Below are 19,952 nucleotides of genomic sequence, written 5' to 3'. Positions count from 1 at the left end.
GAAAGCGTGTCCAGTGGACTGCTCTTGTTCAAGTGGAGAGGCGGGCTAACTTATAAATCACAGGCTGCAAAAGAGACTATGGAAAGGGTCCCTCAAGCCAGCCCTGCTTCCTGCCGACCCTCCCCCGTGTCACCGCATCCTGACTTCTCTTCCACCTGGGGCTTCTCCCCATGGCCTAACCCCAGGGGCGAGAAGATGGGTGTGATCCCCTCTTCCTGACACTTCAGAGGGAGAGTCATTGAGAATCATTTCCCAGTGGCAGGAACTGGCCCAGAGGTGTGGGTAGAATGTAGCAGGGAGCCCCGGGAGCCTGGTGGGCATTGCTGGCACCACCCCAGCTGGGTCCATGGTCTTGGGCCTGCTTCTTAGTTTCCCTGGGCCTCACCTGTCCCATCTATGAGAGTGAAGCATTTTGACTAAAGAGATGGTCCTAATATTTCAGTGTTTACCATAATCACATGCAGATTTTGAGAAAAGGCACAGTGCCAGTCTCATGCAGACTAAGGCCTGGGCCAGGGCCAAGAATCTGCATTTTTCATGAAGAGGTTGGCAATTCTGATGTAGGAAGAAGTTTCAGGGACACATTTCTGAGCAGCACTGGGTAGGGCACCACCACTTATTTCAGCGTCTGGCCCCTACTAGGAGGTGCCAGTAGACAGTGAATCTGTTAGGGTCTTTGCTTCCCCAATCAGGTCTGATGACACTTTCCTTTTCCAGAATTCTCACGTTCTTGGAGTCTACATACATCCCTCCTTCCTACATCTCAGAGATGGAGAAGGTGGCCAAGCAGGGGGACACCATCCTGGTGTCTGGGATGAAGACTGGGAGCTCCAAGCTCAAGGCACGCATCCAGGAGGCCGTCTACAAGGTGGGACCCTTGGGCCCGGGAAGTGCTGGGCTTCCTGGGGGTGGCACCAGGCTGCCTGTTCCCGCTCACGCCTGTGCACACATTTAGGAGTGGAAATGAGTTGCTCTACTGTGAAAGTTTCACAGTTCATGAAATGGGAATTTCAAGGTGTGATTCCATATTTCTGTTTGTTGGGTTTGGTGTGTGGGGACCACAGCTTTTGAGAGAGGTAGTTGGAGGCCAGAGTACACCACCTCCAGAGTCACAAAGGAGTTGATGTGTTGTCACTTTTGAGGGAGGTCTAGGAGCAATGGGATGTTTATTAACTAGCTGATTTTCAGCAAATACTCTCCTGTCCCAGTGTAGGGATGCATCCAAGCATTTGGGGCTCTGAAAACACTGGGGATTTCCTGGTGTCCTCCACACTGTCTCTGAGCCCCATTTCGAGCCCTGAGACTGGTAGTCCTAGCTGTACAGGGCTCAAGCTCCTTACCTCACTGTACCCCAAATTACCCTGGCCTCACTAGCACCTGCATGTTGTGGGCACACGTCTGCCCTGCCCCTGCCTCCTTTGAACTACAACCGTGAGATCTTCCTTTTGTTTGCCTGGTTCCTAGAGCTCATGCAGGAACAGTGCAGCACTCCATCTGCCCATTGAATTTCTAAAGTGACAGATGAGAGAACTCCTTCTGATTCACTCTTTAGTGGTTTAGCTAGTAGGCCGGGGGTCCTGGAGGCTTTTAGAAGTGCGGGACATGCCATATTACAGGGGTTAGTCCTGTAGCACCCTGCAGTTAGTGTTTGGAGATCATTTGCCTCTTTTTATTCTGGGCCCCGAGCCCAGCCCGTCCACCTCTGTCCTGCCAGTTACCTGTGTGCTTCCCCCTGCCGTGCTGGGCCACAGAGCTGGGCCCCAGGGCTGCTTTTTTCTCTTTGGATGAGTCAAAGACATATTTAACTTACTAGTAAGTGAGGAAACCTTTAAGACATTACAGCTGCAGCAGAGGAGAACCCCAAGAATTTAGGAATTCTTGAAGCAGAACTGGTCAATATCCACAGGACAACAATTGACTGCACCTCCACCCGAGATGATGTATTTGCATTTCTGTGGATAAGAATCATTTCCTTTGCCAAGTTTTCTCCAATTTGAAGAGTTGCCAGGTGGGGGCCCATGTAGACTCTGGTAACCCGAGGGGTGCGCTGGACTCCAGACTGGTGGTCTTTCTCCCATTTCAAGTCTCCCATGTCTTTTCTTGATGAGGAGGTCATGGCATTGGGGGGTGGCCAGGGGGGTGCTGAGCACTCATCAAGGACATACATCTCTCCCCTTCTCAGGTTTGCCCTGGCCTTTGGGCTTTTGTGGGCGGCACCCCTGAGCCCCTGGTGGCCATAGTATCCATGGATACCACTCCTCACTTTTCCAGTGGTTTAACTATTATGATTGTATGTTGAGCTGTAATGTGCATAATGTAAAGTGATGTGCTCCATAGGGTTTGGCAGTAGCCACTAAACATGTGTCTAGTATATGCACAGGATTCCCCTGGGGCTTTGGGGGTCTGAAGGTATGGGGCTATGAGCATTGCCTTGTTTTTTCACCCCTAACGTCTCTGTCCCCACATAACAATCCTGAGAAGTTCTAGATTCTTTATCTTGACCACACTACTCGCTGTTCCCCAACCCCACCTCACTGTGATCAAGAGTCAGATGCTTAACTGACTGCACCACCCAAGCACAACACTCCCCCTCACTTTTTCTATCCTCCTCTTTCTTCCAAGCATGTGCGCCCTGCGGAGGTCAGGCTGCTGATTTTGGAGAACATCCTTCTGAACCCAGCTTACGACGTTTACCTGATGATGGGGACCTCCATTCGCTACAAGGTGCAGAAGATCAGGCAAGGGAAGATTACAGGTGGGTCATGAATTCAGCATGGTAATCATGGCAGAGGCTCCCCTTTTTATGGTAAAATACACATAATAAAGTTTACCATTTTAACCATTTTTAAGTGCACAGTTCAGTGGCATCAAACATACTCACATTGTGGTGCAATCATCGCCACCTTGGCTATCTGGAGCTTTGTCATCTTCCCAGAATTGAAACTGTTTCCATGGATCACTTGCTCCCCAGCCCCCTCCCCCAGCCCCTGGCAGCTACCATCCTACCTTCTGTCTCTATGGATTTGACTTCTGTCTCTATGGATTTTGACTCTATGGATTTGACTTCTGTAGGGATCTCAAAGAAGAGGAATCCACCATATTTATCATTCTGTGACTGGCTGATTTCACTTACCCATAATGCCCTCAAGGCTCATCCTTGTTGTAGTATGTGTCAGAATTTCCTTCCTTTTTAAGGATGAATAGTATTCCACTATGTATATTAATGTTTTGTGACCAGAACACAAGATGTCAAGGGTCTCAGGTACAGGAGTATCACCTGTCCAAGGGCTTTGACATGTATTCAGGCAGGTGCCGCCCCCAGGTTGGAGGGTCACTCTGTCTGTGATGCAGGGTGTTGTTTAAGAAGCACATACATGCTTCAGTATCCAAGAAACTCGGATTTTGTTGTATAGATGGGGTCCTCTCAGGTCCGTGTCACCTGAGAGCAGTGGATCTGGTCAGAAGTTACAGTGTGGCAGAGGAGTCTGCCCCTCAGGCCATGGAAGCTGAGAATGGGCCCCTTCTGGGCAGGAAGCAGGGCAGGGCCTCTTGGTCAGAGATCTGAGAGCTGTGCCCCAACCAGGGAAGGCAGTCACCATGGTAAGGGTGGGTGATTTAACGGAGAGGTCTTGAGAGCTCACCCTGAGTTAGTTCAGGTGTCATAGTCCAGAGGAATGACACATCTCAAGGGACCCAGAAAACTTTGGGTTGAGTCACTGACCCTCCATAGATGTCAAAGAGTAGAGCACACAAAAGATGCCCCAGGGCCAGGCATAGGAATGTTGCCTCCCTTTTATCAGTAGGGAAATGAGATAGAAAGTTTGTTCAAAAATGAATACACAGCAAAGGTCTACCATGGACAAGTCATACAGATGGAAACTCTGTCCATTTGTTTTAGATGGATTGGGCTCATTTTCTTTTAATTGAGATATAATTCACATCACTGTTGTTTTAAGCAAGGTGACTAAGCAGGGAAGTCAGGAGTGATGGCCTTACAGGGATGTGAATTTCAGCTGCTGTCTGTCTCACATGGCATCCCTCTTTGGCTCAGAGAATTCTAGTGAGAGGCCAGCCACCTGGACTTATTAACATGCAGATCATTGTAACCCCAAATTTATTCTCTTTCTAAGTTTTCTTTCCTTAAACATGTGATTTTCTTCTTTTCTTCCATATCTTTATTTCCCTTCTGGCTGCCTCCCTTTATTGAGTGGCTGGCTGGTTTTCTTTCTTTTCTTTCTCTTTCTTTCTTTCTTTCTTTCTTTCTTTCTTTCTTTCTTTCTTTCTTTCTTTCTTTCTTTCTTTCTTTCTTTCTTTCTTTCTTTCTTTCTTTCTTTCCTTTCTAGATTTTGTTTATTCGTGAGAGACAGAGAGAGGCAGAGACATAGGCAGAGGGAGAAGCAGGCTCCCCTCAGTGAGTCTGATGCAGGACTGGATCCTTGGGACCCTGGGATCACGCCCTGAGCCAAAGGCAGATGCTCAGCCACTGAGCCACCTACATGCCCCAGGTGGCTTGCTTTCTTCCAAGCCCATTTATTGAGCACCTACTTGGTGCCATAGTCTGCTGGGTGCTGCATATGCTGCCTGGGTTCCTAGAGCACACAGCCCAGTAGTCAATCTGGTGATTACTCTGCAAACTTCTTACAGGTGGGAGCGGTGAGGGAGAGAGGGGCCCTTGGAACTTATAACAGGGGTATGTGTGCTCTTAATGCAGGGCAGTGTTTCCGGAGTAGGGGCAGGGCACAGATCTCCCCCCTCAGTCCTCAATCCCGTTCGTGTTTGTACTGTTTGCAGATAGCTGGCATAGGAACCAAATTATCAGGCAGTACAAAGTGTGGGAAGGCCATGCTGATTGAGGGAATTGGTGTCTGAAAGAACTTGAGAAGCGGAACGGTGGAAGTGGCAGAGAGAAAATGCATAGGGGCAGGGAGAAACACCTGTATAGGCTGGTGTCGGTGACCCAGGTATCAAAGGGTCTTGGAACCCAGCACACCCTTGAGCCATGGCTGCCCAGAACTAGCTCACATGGGCTGTGTGAGCAGGGGCTAGAGCCAGAGGCAGGGGAGTGAGCTCCTCATCCTCCTGTACTCAGATCCACCTCTCCAGGAGCTCCATGGTCATCCCTGGAGCCTACTTGGAGTGGGGTAGGGGCATTAGAAGCACATCTGAAGGGTCAGCCAGGGTTGGGAGGATCACAGAGCCTGTCTCCTGGAGGCATGTGGGCCTCCTGGCTTACGGAAGGGCAGCCTTGGGGATGGCCCTGTACCCTCTGCAGATGGCAGATGGGCTGTTCTGGTGCCCCAAGAACAGCCTTCCTATTTTTACAGATAGACAGTGACCCTTAGCATCTGCAAAGCCTTCGGTATTCAGTTCCTCTTACAAGTAGTGAGTTCTGCATTATAAGAGGTATTTCAGGAGTCCAATGTCCCCCCTTATTTTCATTGTCTTAGGATTTTGTAATTATCTTGTGCAAGATCTTTTGAGAATTGTATATTCATTTCCCAAAATGGCCTATTCATTTGGAGAACTTTAAATAAGGGAGGAAGCTAGAATTTCATGAAGCAGTGTAAAGTACTACTTTATTGAGCAATGGCATTATTTTATTATGGCATGGATCTTCCATGCACTGCTGCCATATTATGAACACAGCCCAGCTTGGCTGGGCTTCCACTATGTAGAGGACAAGGAAATGGTCTGTGTATACACTAGGGATTCTCAGTTCCAGCGTGCACTGGAATCACCCAGAGGGCCTGTTCAAACCCAGAGCACTGGGCCCAGAGTTAGGTTCAGCAGCTCTGGGGTGGGCCCAGTCATTTGTAGTTGGCAGGTGTCACTGATGGTCCAGGGCCCACACTTTGAGAACCTGCTGCTCCAGGGCAAATTTTTGGAGACTTACTACAACACACAAAAGACACCCTAACACAGGAAGTGGACCGGTTGCCTTCCTTTTTGAGTTCCCATCAGAAATCTTGGGAATTCTTTTTTTTTTTTTTTTTTTTTTAATTTTTTTTTTTTTTTATTTATTATTTATGATAGTCACAGAGAGAGAGAGAGAGAGGCAGAGACATAGGCAGAGGGAGAAGCAGGCTCCATGCACCGGGAGCCCGACGTGGGATTCGATCCTGGGTCTCCAGGATCGCGCCCTGGGCCAAAGGCAGGCGCCAAACCGCTGCGCCACCCAGGGATCCCAGAATTCTTGGGAATTCTGAAATTCCTCCTGGCCCTTATGCTGGATGCCTCCTGTGGCATCCTGAGCTGGGACCAGAGAGGAATGGTGAGGAGGGGTGCTGTCTGTGCCTCTTGGTGTTCTCTCTTCTTTCTCTTGCTGGGGTGCAGGGACATGGCCACCACACCTGCAGGCTCTGTGAGCAGGTGGCTTGGTAGGAAATTTGACAGACCAGGAGGGGTCATGTAACAGTACATCTGAAACTAATGATGCATTGTATGTTGGTTTGTTGAATTTAAATTAAAAAATAATAAAGAGGGACACCTGGGTGGCTCAGCGGTTGAGCATCTGCTTTTGGTCCAGGATGTGATCCTGGGGTCCTAGGATCGAGTCCTACATTGGGCTCCCTGCAGGGAGCCTGCTTCTCCCTCTGCCTGGGTCTCTGCCTCTCTCTGTGTGTCTCTCATGAATAAATAAATAAAATCTTTAAAAGAAAAAAATAATAAACAACAGTACTCCTGCTCTCTTTGGCTTGAATCCCAGCTCTGCCACTCCCCACTATAGGACCTCCAACGGACTTCTTGTCCCAGTTTCCACAGCACCACCACCTTGAAGGCATGGGCATCAGCAGTACCCGTTTCAAGGGTGGTTGTAGGATAAAATGAGGGTGATGTTCACATAAAACACCAGTCACAGTCTTGCCACGTCTTAATTTTGTGGTCAGCGATAGCCATTTATATCAAAAGCATCCGTGATCATTACCCCTAGGGTGTAGAAGATTGACGCAGAAGTGGTGGGTTTTGTAGGACCCATTATTTCCTGGGGAAATCGTTTTTCATGCTGGCCCAGATTGAGTGACTTCAACATGACACAGCAGAGAAACATTGATGGATGGTGAGGATAGCAACAGAGAAAATTCTTTGCAAATCCTAGACTGAGCTCCCCAAACTCGGTTGGGAAGCCATGGATTGGCGCTCTTTTGGAACCCCCCAGAGGCTTTATGGCTCCAGTGAGCCCCATCCTGGGCCCCTTAGTGCAGCAGCAGAATTCACTGAACTCCTGTATTCTGCAGGTAGTCTGCAATTGGTATCAGAGGCTGTGCTTAATTAAAAAAAAAAAAAAAAAAGTAGTTTATGGCAATCACTAAAAAAACTGATTGCTTCTGAAAATTCATGGAGAGTGTCAGTTTTGTCCACAGGCATGGAGAATATGTTAAATTTTAAAGTGTTGAGAAAATTGTAACACTGTATGTTAACTATACTGGAATTTTTAAAAAGTGTTGAAGCTTGGCAAAAAAAAAAAAAAAAAGAAAAGAAAAATCAAGCAGTAGTACTCATAGCTGGGTCCAGGGGTTTGGAGTGGGACAGGCATACTGGTTTCTAATGTTTCCTCTCTTTGCTCTTGTCTCCCCAACTTTGTGCCTTTTTGGTTCTGGGTGGCTAGAGCTGTCAATGCCTTCCGAGCAGTATGAGCTCCAGCTTCAGAACAGCATCACGGGCCCTGAGGGAGATGCGGGCCGGCCCGTGGCTGTGTTGGACCAGGACACGTCGATGGTCACCGCAGTGCAGCTGGGACAGAGCAGCCTGGTTCTCAGCCACAGGAGTATCCTTTGCCCCCGGCCGATCTGCAAGTACATATGGGTGTCCTGTGCAGGAGATCTGCTGTTTGGAAGTCATTTTTTCTTCCTGAAAGCTTGGCGAGGCTAAAAATAACCCTGTTTTCCCTCAAGGTCTGAAAATCAGAAAGAACCAAAATAGCAACGTGGCTGTATGGAATCACTTACCTCTGTGGAGAGGCTCCGGGATGGGAAGTGGTGGCAGGAGCAGAGCTTCACTCCTCTCTCCTCACTCCTCGCCTCCAGAACCTTCTCTGGCATGACCATCCTCATCCGAGGGGCCTGGCCAAGGCTCTTTTCCCTGTGGGTTGTCTGTCCTAGACTTATTCGTGCAATTTCCAGTGTCCCTTGGAGAGATCCTCCTCTGCTAGTGTAGGAAGAGTGGCGTGGCCTCTGATTCTGGAACTCGGCTTCATTGTACTTGGCCTCAGGCAAGGGGGTTTTCATCCTCTCTCCTGCACCTGTGATGTCTTGATGGTAATCAAGCCATCCAAACCAAGCTGAATGCTGCCAGCTGGTCTGTTTTCCTTCTTCTGTTTTGTTCCTTAAGTGAGAATTCAGGTATCCGCATGCAGGGTGCTTCCAGGTTACCCAACAGCACCATCTACGTGGTTGAACCTGGATACCTGGGTGAGTTTGGTCATCATGTGTCCTCCTGGATGTTATTTATAGGAGTTAAAACTATCTTAAGACTGTTAAAACGATTTACAGGAGTTAAACAAAATGAATAGAGGCAACAGCTCCCCAGAAAATGCTTCACACTGGCCTGCTCGGCCAGTTCTCGCCAGGGCTGCTCCCCAGTCCTTCCCGTATGATGTACAGAAAAAGCAGAGGGCAGGCCAGGGTCAGGGTGGGGGAACAGCTCCAGAGGGGGAGAACGAGACACTCATCGAAGTCTCAGTGGAGAGGAAGGGGAGGCTGTTGACCAAGAGAGGAGGGGAAGAGTCTGCAGTCATGGAGGACCTGTGTGGGGAGAGCCAGGGCTCGAGAGCTGCTGGAACTGATGCTGCTTGGGAGATACCCAGGACATACGTGTCGCCCCAGGTCATAGAGGCCATGCTCCCTTTGAGTTTCCTTATGAGTTGACTCACCTGTTGAGCATACTGAATTGGTTTGGGCGAGAGAACATTTGACCGACATGCAGCAAAGTCCCTTAAGTCCTCTTGTTAGCTGCCAGGTGAGCTTGCTGTTTGGGGCAGACCTGAGTTGACAATGTAGCAACACCAGGCAGGGTAGCCCTGTGGGCGTTAGGAGCTTCATTTATTCAGAAAGACTTTCTTGCTACCTTTTCTTCTGTCTGGCCTAGGCTGGGCCCTGCCCTAAGGAAGGAAGCTTAGGTCCTTGTGCTTGGTTTTGCCAGGAGAAAGCAGGGTAAACAGATGGTGATGGGACAGTGGTAAAGGTGAATGCAGAAGAAAGGCTTCTGGGAGATGATATTTGAGGCAGGTGTTTCACTGAAGTTGCTCCTTTGTAGGTAGGTCAGCCTGGCAGAGGTAACAGCTTGGCAAGGCTGTGGTGAGAAAGCACATGGCCTCACGGGGCTCAGCGAGCACCTGGTGTGGCATTGTGTGGGAGCACAGCCAGAGGCTCAGGAGGGAGGGCCGCACACACGGGTAGAATGCTCAGTGCCAAGACCTACTGTGGACTCAGAGCATTAGTGACTATAGATTCAGCGTGTAGACCTACTGTGGATTCAGAGGGTAGACTCACTGGATTCAGATGTAGATTCACTGTGGATTCAGATAGAGACTTACTGGATTTGGAGCACAGACTCCCTGGATTTGGAGCACAAACTCATTGTGGATTCAGAGTGTAGACCCACTGTGGATTCAGATGTAGATTCACTGTGGACTTAGAGTGTAGACTCTGTACTGTGGACTCAGAGGGTAGACCCATTGTGGACTCAGCAGAGACTCACTGTGCATTCTGAGTGCAGACCTATTGTGGATTCAGAGTCTAGACCTCTAGACCTTCAGTGGACAGGTTCAAGTCTGAATGAGCCCTTGAGCGGTCAGTGTGGGATATGCTCAGGATGGTGCTGGGGAAGCCGAGAGCTCACCTCAGGTTCTGCGGGCTCAGGGCTGATGGTGGGCAGTAGCTCTCACCGTGATGAGCAGCTGTTCTTTCTCCTTGGAGGAGTGCAGGCGGGCACGGTGGAGTCCTACAGGTGTGCCTGCTACCATTCTCTTCCTCAGCGGTACGCCCCTGTGGCCTAAGAGGTCAGGCTTTGTTGCTTGCCTGTTTTGTAGGGTTCACAGTCCACCCTGGTGACAGGTGGGTGCTGGAGACGGGCCGCCTGTACGAAATCACCATTGAGGTGCTTGACAAGTCCGGCAACAAGGTCTACCTGTCAGACGTGAGTGCCTGCCTTGGGTTCTGGTGGGGTGTCAGTGTGGAATTTATTTCCTGGAGCAGCCCCCAAAGCTGTGGGGCCCCCATGCAGGCAAGCCAAGTCACTCATTCCTGGTGGTGCTGCAGGGTCCCTGGGAGACAGCACTGTGACATCCCTGGGGCCTCTCAAGACTTTGTGAACCTGCGAGTCTGCACCCCCAGCCCTATCCCTGCAGGGCCAGAGTGGGGAGAGGAGGCCGCAGGCAGCACTGTTCAAGGAGGCAGTGATGGGGGAGCAGCACCCACCAGCTGCCTTCCTGCTCCCTTGTCATTAGCCTGAGGCTTCATGGTGCTGAGAATCCATCTCTTCCTGCTCTACAGAGGATCAGGACACTTCCTGGCCTTTCCCTGCAGGGCCAGGAATACCTAGAACTCTGTTCGGAAGTCCCAGATGACCTAGGCCAATCCTAGTTAGCTCTCTGGCTCTAGAAAGGAACGGCAGACGTTGGCAGAGGGAGGGGAGTCTCAGCATGTTTTGACCCTTCATGAGAGGTTTCCAGGATCATCATCAGTTTGAACATCTGGAACCTTACTAGTGGCATTGAGGTTTTAGAGGGAGGTAAAGGTCCCGTTGGGCAGCATAGCAGGTCATTGTTTTCCTTATGTTTTTGAACAGAGACTAATTGATCACCATTTTGGGGGAGCGGGGAAGCTCTCACAGATACTGATGACCTTTTCTTGTGTTTGGTGCTTTCCTCGTTGGGATCTCAGGGTCTGAGAATGCCAACGACAGTAGGCTTTGGGTTCCTGTCAGCACCACATGGGTGATCACAGCAGGAGCGCTAGGTCATCAGGCCGTGCAGGGAGGAGACAAAGGCCAGAGTGGTCAGAGTTCAGTTCTAGGACTTTGTCTAACTCGTCTACTGGTTTTGGAAGCCTCTGGCCTGGCCTGGCTGCTCTTTGTGGGTCACGTTGCTCCTTTCCTGCATTCTGACTTCCTGACTCATCCCAGAAACACCTCTCTCTCCCATCTTGCATCTCTTCCAGAATATTCGCATTGAAACCGTGCTGCCTCCTGAGTTCTTTGAGGTGCTCGCTTCTTCCCAGAATGGGTCATACCATCATGTCAGGGCAACAAAGAAGGGCCAGACAGCTATCGAGGCAGCCTTCACCTCTGTGGTGGACCAGGCAAGTTGGCAGCTTGCTCTCTCTGCCCCCCGTGCCCTTCCAGGCTGAACATGAGCTCCGGAGAGTCGGGGGCCCCAAGTTCAGCCTGGCCCGCTGCTCTCATGGGCACTGTGGGGGTTGCCTCCTATCTGGGCTCACAGGGTGGGCCGGACATCTGGGTGTCCGGTGGCAAGGCTTTGGGCTTTCCCTGTCTCCTGTGTTCACATGGCATGCCCCTCTTCCTTTACCCTTTGGCAGCCTCTGTAAAGGTGAGCCTGCCCTCCTGGAATTGGGGCAGAAACCCTGTTGGGGAGACAGTGTTGGGCCAATGTGTCTAGCTGTGTGGCTTTTAGGAGCCATGAGCATCCCTTTGGCTGTTTTAGCTACTAGCGTCCTTCAGAGTCTTTTCGCTTTCCCGCTTTATTTAAAAGACCAGTTCTAGGTGTGAGCAGTTTTTAACTGATAGGAGCATTGGCATGGGCGTTCTCATCCTCCCACCCTGCACAAAACCTGTCCCGGACCTGTAGGGGGCAGCAGAAAGAATGGCCTGCGGGTCAGGCAGCAGTTCCTACCAGTCAGTCACTTCAGCTCTGGGGGCTTTGGGCAAGTGGCTATAGGGCCCTACATGCCTCAGTTTCCCCAGCTGTGAAGTGGGATACCCACATCACCCCATCTGGGGTGCTGTGAGGATGAAGTCAAGCAGCATTTACTTGAGTGACTATTACAGAGCCATGGAACGCTGTCTCCATGGAGACTGAGAAGGCTGCAGGGTATCTAGCATCTTCCTTCCTGCTCCCTGACAATCACAGAATCTCTCTGTGACCTGATCTCCAGGGAGGGGCGGGGGGCCTGCTCGACTGGGAAAACTTCTGATGACCTGGTTGTCATGGTGACATGCAGCATCCTCACCCCCTTGTAGGACGGAGGGGTCCACACATTACAGGTGCCTGTGTGGAACCAGCAGGAGGTAGAAATTCACATCCCCATAACCCTCTATCCGAGCATTTTGACGTTTCCGTGGCAACCAAAGACCGGCGCCTATCAGTACACGATAAAGGTAACTGTGACACCCCACATCTGGGTGCATTCCTTTGGGTGTTTCCATGGGTTTGGGGCTTTTCACCTACTCTGTTCCTTTTAATATTACTTTCTAGTGATTGGAGAGAATTTAAAATTGGAGTTTTATGCTTTTTATATTTTCTGGGGTTTGTATCACAGCATTATATTTTGGTAATCAGAAAAAAAAAAAAAAAAACAACCCTGAAAAACAGAAAAAGAAAGCATAATAAAGAAAACCTAGAACAGATTTAACTTTTGCCTTCATTTTTTTTGTAAAAAAAAAAAAAAATAAGTGGTTTCCTAAAAGCAGTAGAACTACCCCTGGAGAAAAAAAATGTGAGATTTGAGGGAAGAATATCTCTAGCTCTGTCTCCAATATTCCCCTTGCCCACCTGGCCGTGGTTGGCAGGGGCTGACTCCCATGGGGGCTTGAGCCCCTGTGGCCAATCATGTCCCCATCAGTCCCCGCTGCCTCCCTGGCAGTGATGACTGTCACGGGACCTGCTGCCTGTTCACTCAGGTGTGTCCCCTCCTCGGCCTCTCTTGGGCTCTGGGGTGGTAGCCCTGGCTTGGGGAAGCCTCTGGACTGTCTCTGCTTCATGGTGGATGACTAGGGGCGGCAGGGGTGCATGCCCGGAGGGAGCTTCTTGCACCTGGGTGTATGGCCCTTTCCAGTGTAGGTTCTCCCGGGTCTGGGGCCACTCCTGGGGTCATGTGCATATGTGTGTGTCAGCCACAAGGCCCCCAGAATCTGGGGAACAGAAACAAGGCAGGGTGGAGAGAATGAGGTGGGGAGGGGGCCTCCAACCAGATGTCAGCCTGACAGCCATGGTCTTCCGTGGGGTCTGACCATGCGAGCCAGAGAGTGAGTGTGAATGTGTGATGGAAAGAGACAGCCAGAGAGACCAGGCAGGTGGGCTGACACGATGGTTTTCCTCTCCAGGCCCACGGTGGGAGTGGGAACTTCAGCTGGTCTTCGTCGAGCTACGTGGTTGCCACAGTCACTGTCAAGGGTATGATGACCACAGGCAGTGACACTGGACTCAGTGTGATCCAGGCACATGACGTGCAGAACCCACTGCACTTCGGGGAGATGAAGGTGAGGTCTCAGGGGCCTGGAGGCTCAGGATGGCGGTCTCTAGCCACCTCCTCTCATCCAGCCCTCAGGCTTAAGCACTTCGGCCCTCAGTCTTATATTTGGTGTTGGTGGTGGGCAGGAGTGTGAGGGTCAGGCCCTAGCCCTGCCCTTGAGGAGCGCACGTCACAGCCAAGAATGGGACCAGAAGGGCCAGGGTCAGCATAGTTGGAATTTTCTGGAAGGAGGGTCAGGGAACACAGAACACATGAGATCCTCAAAGGAGTCATTCTAGAAAACTCAGACCTGAGAGGTATGAATCTCCACATCGGAAGGGCCACTGAATGTTGGTGAATTCACAGTGAAAGGGAGACCCCAGACTCTGTGAGGCCTGGCTCTGACTCCTTTCCTTTCCCTGTACTGGGTTCCCTTCATCTGGCTCTTGACCCCAGGTGATGCGGGACTGACTCACTAAGCACAGGCCTGGGGTGGAGTGGTCACCTGTGGCTGAGCCTCTGCCAGCCTACCTCAGCCTCCTGACTTCCTGACCCTGACCTCAGCCTGCCTTTGCTACTTCATTCAGGGCAGAAGTCAAAACGCCATATGCAGTGCATCTAGTCCTGACCTGCTCTTATATTATTTGGGACATGGAGGGACAGGTTATTCTAGTCTTTTTTTTTTTTTTTTTTTTTAAGATTTTATTTATTTATTCATGAGAAACAGAAAGACAAGAGAAGTAGAGACACCAGCAGAAGGAGAAGCAGGCTCCATGCAGGAGGCCAACGTGGGACTTGATCCCAGGTCTCCAGGATCACACCCTGGGCTGGAGGCAGCGCTAAACCACTGAGCTACCCGGGCTGCCCTATTCTAGTCTTTTTATTTGGATCTGCATAGACACACACACACACACACACACACACACATGCATGCACACCCCTGTCTAAAGATTGATCTCATTCTCATATAAAAGAGTCATGAATGAGGAGACCCTGTAGCTACAGCATAACTGTCAAATATGTGGACTGTGACCACCTTGCTCCCCCTCAAGCTTCTTTATCTCGTTAAATGCGCTACCTCTCACCCAGCTGCTCAGCCAGAAGTCTGAGGACCGTTCCTTGAGAGACAGTGTGTGTAACAGTTAGAGCTTGGTTTCTGGAGCCAGGCTGCCCAGTCCAGACCCCATTGTGCTTGGGCAAGTCCCTTCACCTCCTGTGCTAGGTTCTTCATCATGTAGAGATTATGTAGAAGAATCTGCTTAACAAATAGGCTGAGGGGATTGAATTTAGAAATGTTTTTAGAACAGAACCTGGAGGGCAGCCCAGGTGGCTCAGCAGTTTAGCGCTGCCTTCGGCCCAGGGCGTGATCCTGGAGACCCGGGATCGAGTCCCACGTCAGGCTCCCTGTGTGGAGCCTGTTTCTCCTTCTGCCTCTCACTCTCTCTCTGTATGTCTCTCATGAATAAATAGATAGAATCTTTAAAAAAAAAAAAAAGAACAGAATCTGGAGTGTGGAAAGTTTTGTTTTATAGAAGTGTTAGCTGTAGGTGATGACGCCTCTCATGCCGTCCTGTGGCCTTTATATTCCTCCAGCATGCTGAGCTAGCACATGCCTCAGGACCTTTGCACAGACTGTCTCCTCTTCCCACAACACTTCTTCCCCATGCTTCTGTCTGGCTGCCTCTGACATGCCTCTCAGGTCAGAGCTCCTACCTCACCTTATCAGAGGGGCCTTCCCTGACAGCTCTGTCACTGAAATCTTTCCTGTCTCCAGCACACATGTTCCCCAGGCTCAGTCTCCTCACTGATATGTCCTCAGTGCCTAGTGCACGGCATCTCTTAGTAAATACTACTGCAGGCCCTTCGTCACCTGTGGAGCCTGATGACCCCAGTCCATGCCCTTGCCCTCCAGGTATATGTGATTGAGCCCAGCAGCATGGAGTTTGCCCCGTGCCAGGTGGAGGCACGTGTGGGCCAGACCTTGGAGCTGCCCCTGAGGATCAATGGCCTCATCCCTGGCGGGGCCAACGAAGTGGTCACCCTGAGTGACTGCTCCCATTTTGACTTGGCGATTGAGGTGGAGAACCAGGGTGTGTTCCAGCCGCTCCCAGGTAAGCCAGCATTGATGAGCGGGTGCCAGATGGTGGGTCAGGCCAGACCACCTATGTTCTCAATGTGGGCTGCCCCAGATTTCCTAAATGGAGGTCTTGAGCAGCGGTGGAGTGGGGGTGGGGTTTGGAGTGGGGGGGGGGGTCACAGCCTAAAGAATGGTATCTGTCCCCTTGTCCACCATTAGCAATGGTCTGGTCTGGCTGGCTCTTGTGCATCATGTGACCTGTCCCTGGGCCTTCAGAGCCTCAGGTTCCACATCTCTAAAATGAGCATCATCCTAAATAGAATTGCATGTCCTAGTGCCCACGACAGTGTCCAGAATGTAGTAGATGCTCAGAATACCCTGTCGATAGGGATCTTGGCTAGTGACAGGATCCTGACACCTTGGTGGCATGCAAGGTCTGACCCCCCGAGCAGTCGAAGCCATGCACACTGATCTTTCCTCTCTGGCACGCCCATCAGGGTTTCAGCGGTGGTATCGGTGGTGATGATGGCAGTTAGTTCAAGGAACATCACCTTGCCAGGCGTGGAGTGAGCACTTGGTGTGCGTGACTCCTCAGACTTCTGGCAGTGGGAGGCGAAGCTGTGGTTGGGCCACGTATTATGTGAAGAGACTGGGGCTGCCTAGCTGCCCAAGGTCACACAAGGGCACGGGTGGGATGGGATAGACCCGGGTGGGTCTGACACTGTGAAACCTTTGTTCCCTGAGAAATGGTGCCTCCCAGGAGAGTCAGCCAGGGGCAGCAGGGGGATTCCTCTGTGGACCAAGAAGACCCAAGGACTGACCATCTGTTGAGGGAGGAGTAAGGTTTGGGCAGCTGGGCAGGGTTTCTGTGGTCAGGGCCCAGAGGTGGGCATATCCGTAGGACATGGGCACTTATAGTGGCCCTGGGAAGGGAACCTTTTGAATCATGAATCATGAAGGGCTTGGACTTCAGAGTCTAGGCAGTGGGGAGACACTGTTGTTTGTTGAGCAGAGACTTTGAGAAGCTCAACTGGCAAAGGTATTTGTAGGATCATCTACAATGCCAAGCAGCTTCACATGCACCTGCTGTAGCTGTGGTTACCTGTGGAGCTGTGTGAGCCTGCAGCCACACAGAAGAAGGAGGAAGTGTCTCTGAAAGCAAACCACATTCTTCCTTTCTTGGAGGGTGCTGCTGTGCTCTCTCTGACCATCCAGGAAGAACAGCTTTATGGAAATTTAAGTGTCCTCAGTGAAGCAGCCATTTAGGATGGAGGACAACATCAGTGTTGAGGGAGAGAGAGAGACCTGATGTCAAGACAGGAGCCTGCTCCCTGTGTGTCACCCCTGACAAATGTCTGAGGGAAGAGTCTGCAGGCTGTGGCCCCAGGCACTGGGTCAGTGCCCGGGAGGTTCTGGGAGTGAGGACAACATTGGGAGTTCTACAGCTATGGGTCTGAGCGTCACTTCTTCCACATACTGGCTGTGTGATGGTGGACAAGCTGCCCAACGTCTCTGAGCCTCCACTTTGTGGATAAAATGGGGATCCTAGCTCCTCACTTGCTGTGAGAGTTACAAATGAATGTCCCTCAGCCCAGTGCGGAAGCATTTTTCAAGGAGTTTGGTTCTGAAGACGGCGGCCAAGACCAAAACCCTGTGGCATCAAAATTTCCCTTAGGAAGCTCCTGAAATGTCCCTCAGTGTAGACTTGGTATGGCTTTATGAAGCCTCTGTGAAGGGTCCAGGTCATCTGAGAGGTATGTGTCTTACAACCTGTAGCCTAGTCTGGGCAGAGAGATGCTGGTGTCATGGAAACCATGTGGGACTAGAGACCAGATTGAGAGACATCTATCTGGGGCGTAGGAGGCTTAGAGGTGATCCCCACATGAGGTTTCCTTCTTTGTCTGTCTCAGTTTCATGCCCAGGTAGGGAGGATGTGTGTTGTGACCCAGGTCACGGTTCTTAGGAAGGGGCAGCCCCAGGTCCCCAGCACCATCTGGGTCAGTTTGGAACCCCACCTTCTTCCCATTGGAGTTGGCTGCTGGGACCTCATTTCCTCCTTGTCCTCCTTGAAGGCGCCCTGAAAGCCCTGTGACTGTAGGCACCACCTCTGCTGGAGCCTCAGGGCTTTGGGCTTGGCTAGAATCAGCGCCCAGGGTAGCCACACCTTGGCTCTTGCTCTGCCCTGGCCCCTTCTGGAGCCTCGGCCAGTTTTCAGCAACCTAGTCACTGAGCGTCTAATAAGCGCCATGCTCTGGGGGTTCTTGCTAACCATGAGAGTCATGGTGTTGCCCTAAGGGGCCATATATCCCTGCAAGACCCATGATTCTATGGGCAGTGTGGTGCCTGGGACAGGGTGTACCTGTGGGTGAGCGTAGGTCCCGGGAGTTCTGTCCTCAGCAGAAACGTGCAGAAGATGGGTGCCTAAACCAGTGTGGGGGCGTCTGGGAAGATAGAGGAAATGTGACTTGAACCTGAAGGATGAGAGAGAAGAGACCAGGAGTGTTCTGAGGAGTGGGAAGAGTATATGAAGAGCCAGAGACCACAGAGGGAGTGGCATGCTCCACTCCACAGTGCGAGTGGCCTCTCATTGCCAAGGCTGAGGTCACAGGATGGGGTGGGAGGCAGAGGGCATCACGCCCAGGAGGCTCCTCGGCTGTGCGTCAGAACCTTCCTCCGAGCCACGCAGAGGACCTGGCATCCTGTCTCGTCATTCAAGGCCGTGTCCAGAAAAGCATTTGCTCAGACTCTCTGAGCCCGCCTGGAAGTCAGCACGGTCCTCAGACCTAGCATTTCCATATTTGCTGTGTGTAGTTATGGCCACAAATAGGCCCGTTTGGCAGACCTGCAGTTTTCCAGAGCTGATGGGCTCTGTGTGTGGGCCCTATAGCCTACTCTTTCCGCAGTGTAGGGATTTCTGCCCAGGGCACAGCATACCCTGCTCCTTGATCGCCCCAGCCTGAAAATAACCCCAGTGCTTTTCAGCTGGTGAATGGATGAGCAAACCGTGGAACATCCTTGCAATGGAATACTCAGCAGTAAAGAGGAACCAGCTATTGATCATGCCACACCATAGATGAATTTCAAAAACATGTTGCATGAAACCAGCCAGATGCAAAGAGCCCACTTCATTGATGTGCATTGTGAGGCAGACCAATTTACATGGAGAGAGACTGGTCATGGATGTGGGGTTTCTTTTTAGGAGATGAGATGTTCTCAAATTAGTGCTGATAGCTACAGAACCCTAGGTTAAAAGCCACTGAACTGTATGTGCCCTCTAAATGGGTGAACCTGTGGTTTGTGAGTTATAGTTCAATAAAAGTATTATTTAAAAAAAACAAAACAAAATTAAACTATGCTGAAAAAAATCAGAATGCCATAGTGGTTGCTTCTAGGGAAAGGATGAGCAGGGATGGCCTGAGGAAGAACAGGAGGGAACCATGGGGGCAGGTCATGTCCTGCATCTGGGTAGAGGTTTGGGTTTCACGGGTGGATGTGTTTGTGTAAACTCATGGTGTGGTCTGTTTAAGATTTGTGTCTCTCACTCTGTAAATTTGACCTTAAGAAAACAAGAACCGAAAAAAAGAAAAAAAAAAAAAAAACAAGAACCGTGAGGAAATACTGAACTGCGGATAATTATGTGTGTCTAAAGCATTTAGAATGAAGTGTGCTGATGCCTGCAACTTGCTTTTAAATGCATTAAAAAATAAGATCAGCTGATGGATGGGTAGGGGGATGGATTGATACACAGTAAGAGAAATAGAGCAAAATGTTCATTGTAGAATCTAGGGGATGGGTGGGGTTTCAAAGTAAGATTTTTTTTCTAAATGAAAAAAAAAAAAAACAGTAAGATGTCATTACACTCCTTCTAGAATGGCTTTTTTAAAAATCGTGGAAAATACCAAGCATTGGCAGGGATGCCGTGCAGCTGCTAGTAGCAATATAACTTGATACATCCATTTTGGGGAAGATATTTGGCAATGATGATGAAACGCAAATATACCCATGGTCCTGGCAGTAAGGACTAGAGGTTAACATACTGCATTTTTAGGGATACACACAACAGAAATGCCAGAATATGTCCACCCCGGAAAACACTCATGCATGTTCACAGCAGCACTGAGTCAAAGCCCCACACTGCAAACAGCCCAGATGTTTGCAGCAGCATGGGGGAGTCATTTGGTGTCTATTCACACAATGCAATCATATATACAAACATGCATAAAAGGTCTACATTGTGCAAAATAAAAGAGGGCTCTCACCACCGATATCAAGCTTAGGAGGGCAGACACAAAGGAGTTTATGCTTAGTGATTCACTATTTGTAAAATATGGAAGCCAGCAAAGTTAAGCTGGTTAGATGTCAGGTACCAGTGGTTTTCCTTTGGGGAGGGTTAGTGACCAGAAAGATATATGGGAGGTTCAGGGATACAGGTCATAGTGTTTCTTAAATCTTGGATATAGGGCATGTTC

At 50.4% G+C, this 19,952-nt stretch overlaps 1 protein-coding gene across 2 annotated transcripts in view; it reads left to right on the top strand.

Moving 5' to 3' along the window:
- Positions 1 to 19,952, top strand: part of NUP210 (nucleoporin 210) — a 105,266-nt gene that overhangs the window by 27,293 nt on the left and 58,021 nt on the right. For both annotated transcript variants that reach the window (XR_007404098.1, XM_025448682.3), the window contains exons 5-13: positions 718 to 868; positions 2,623 to 2,755; positions 7,607 to 7,765; positions 8,340 to 8,408; positions 10,028 to 10,134; positions 11,157 to 11,297; positions 12,196 to 12,333; positions 13,279 to 13,434; positions 15,319 to 15,517. Coding sequence is in view for 1 of the 2 variants with exons in the window: in XM_025448682.3 (XP_025304467.1) it covers positions 718 to 868; positions 2,623 to 2,755; positions 7,607 to 7,765; positions 8,340 to 8,408; positions 10,028 to 10,134; positions 11,157 to 11,297; positions 12,196 to 12,333; positions 13,279 to 13,434; positions 15,319 to 15,517 (1,253 nt within the window). In the remaining variant the exon portion in view is untranslated. The remainder of the gene's footprint in view (positions 1 to 717; positions 869 to 2,622; positions 2,756 to 7,606; positions 7,766 to 8,339; positions 8,409 to 10,027; positions 10,135 to 11,156; positions 11,298 to 12,195; positions 12,334 to 13,278; positions 13,435 to 15,318; positions 15,518 to 19,952) is intronic.

The sequence above is a fragment of the Canis lupus genome, chromosome 20, assembly GCF_003254725.2.
Source record: "Canis lupus dingo isolate Sandy chromosome 20, ASM325472v2, whole genome shotgun sequence".
NCBI classification, from domain to species: domain Eukaryota; kingdom Metazoa; phylum Chordata; class Mammalia; order Carnivora; family Canidae; genus Canis; species Canis lupus.
The sequence above is the reverse complement of the archived record's forward strand: the minus strand, read 5'-3'. Positions and strand labels throughout refer to the sequence as shown.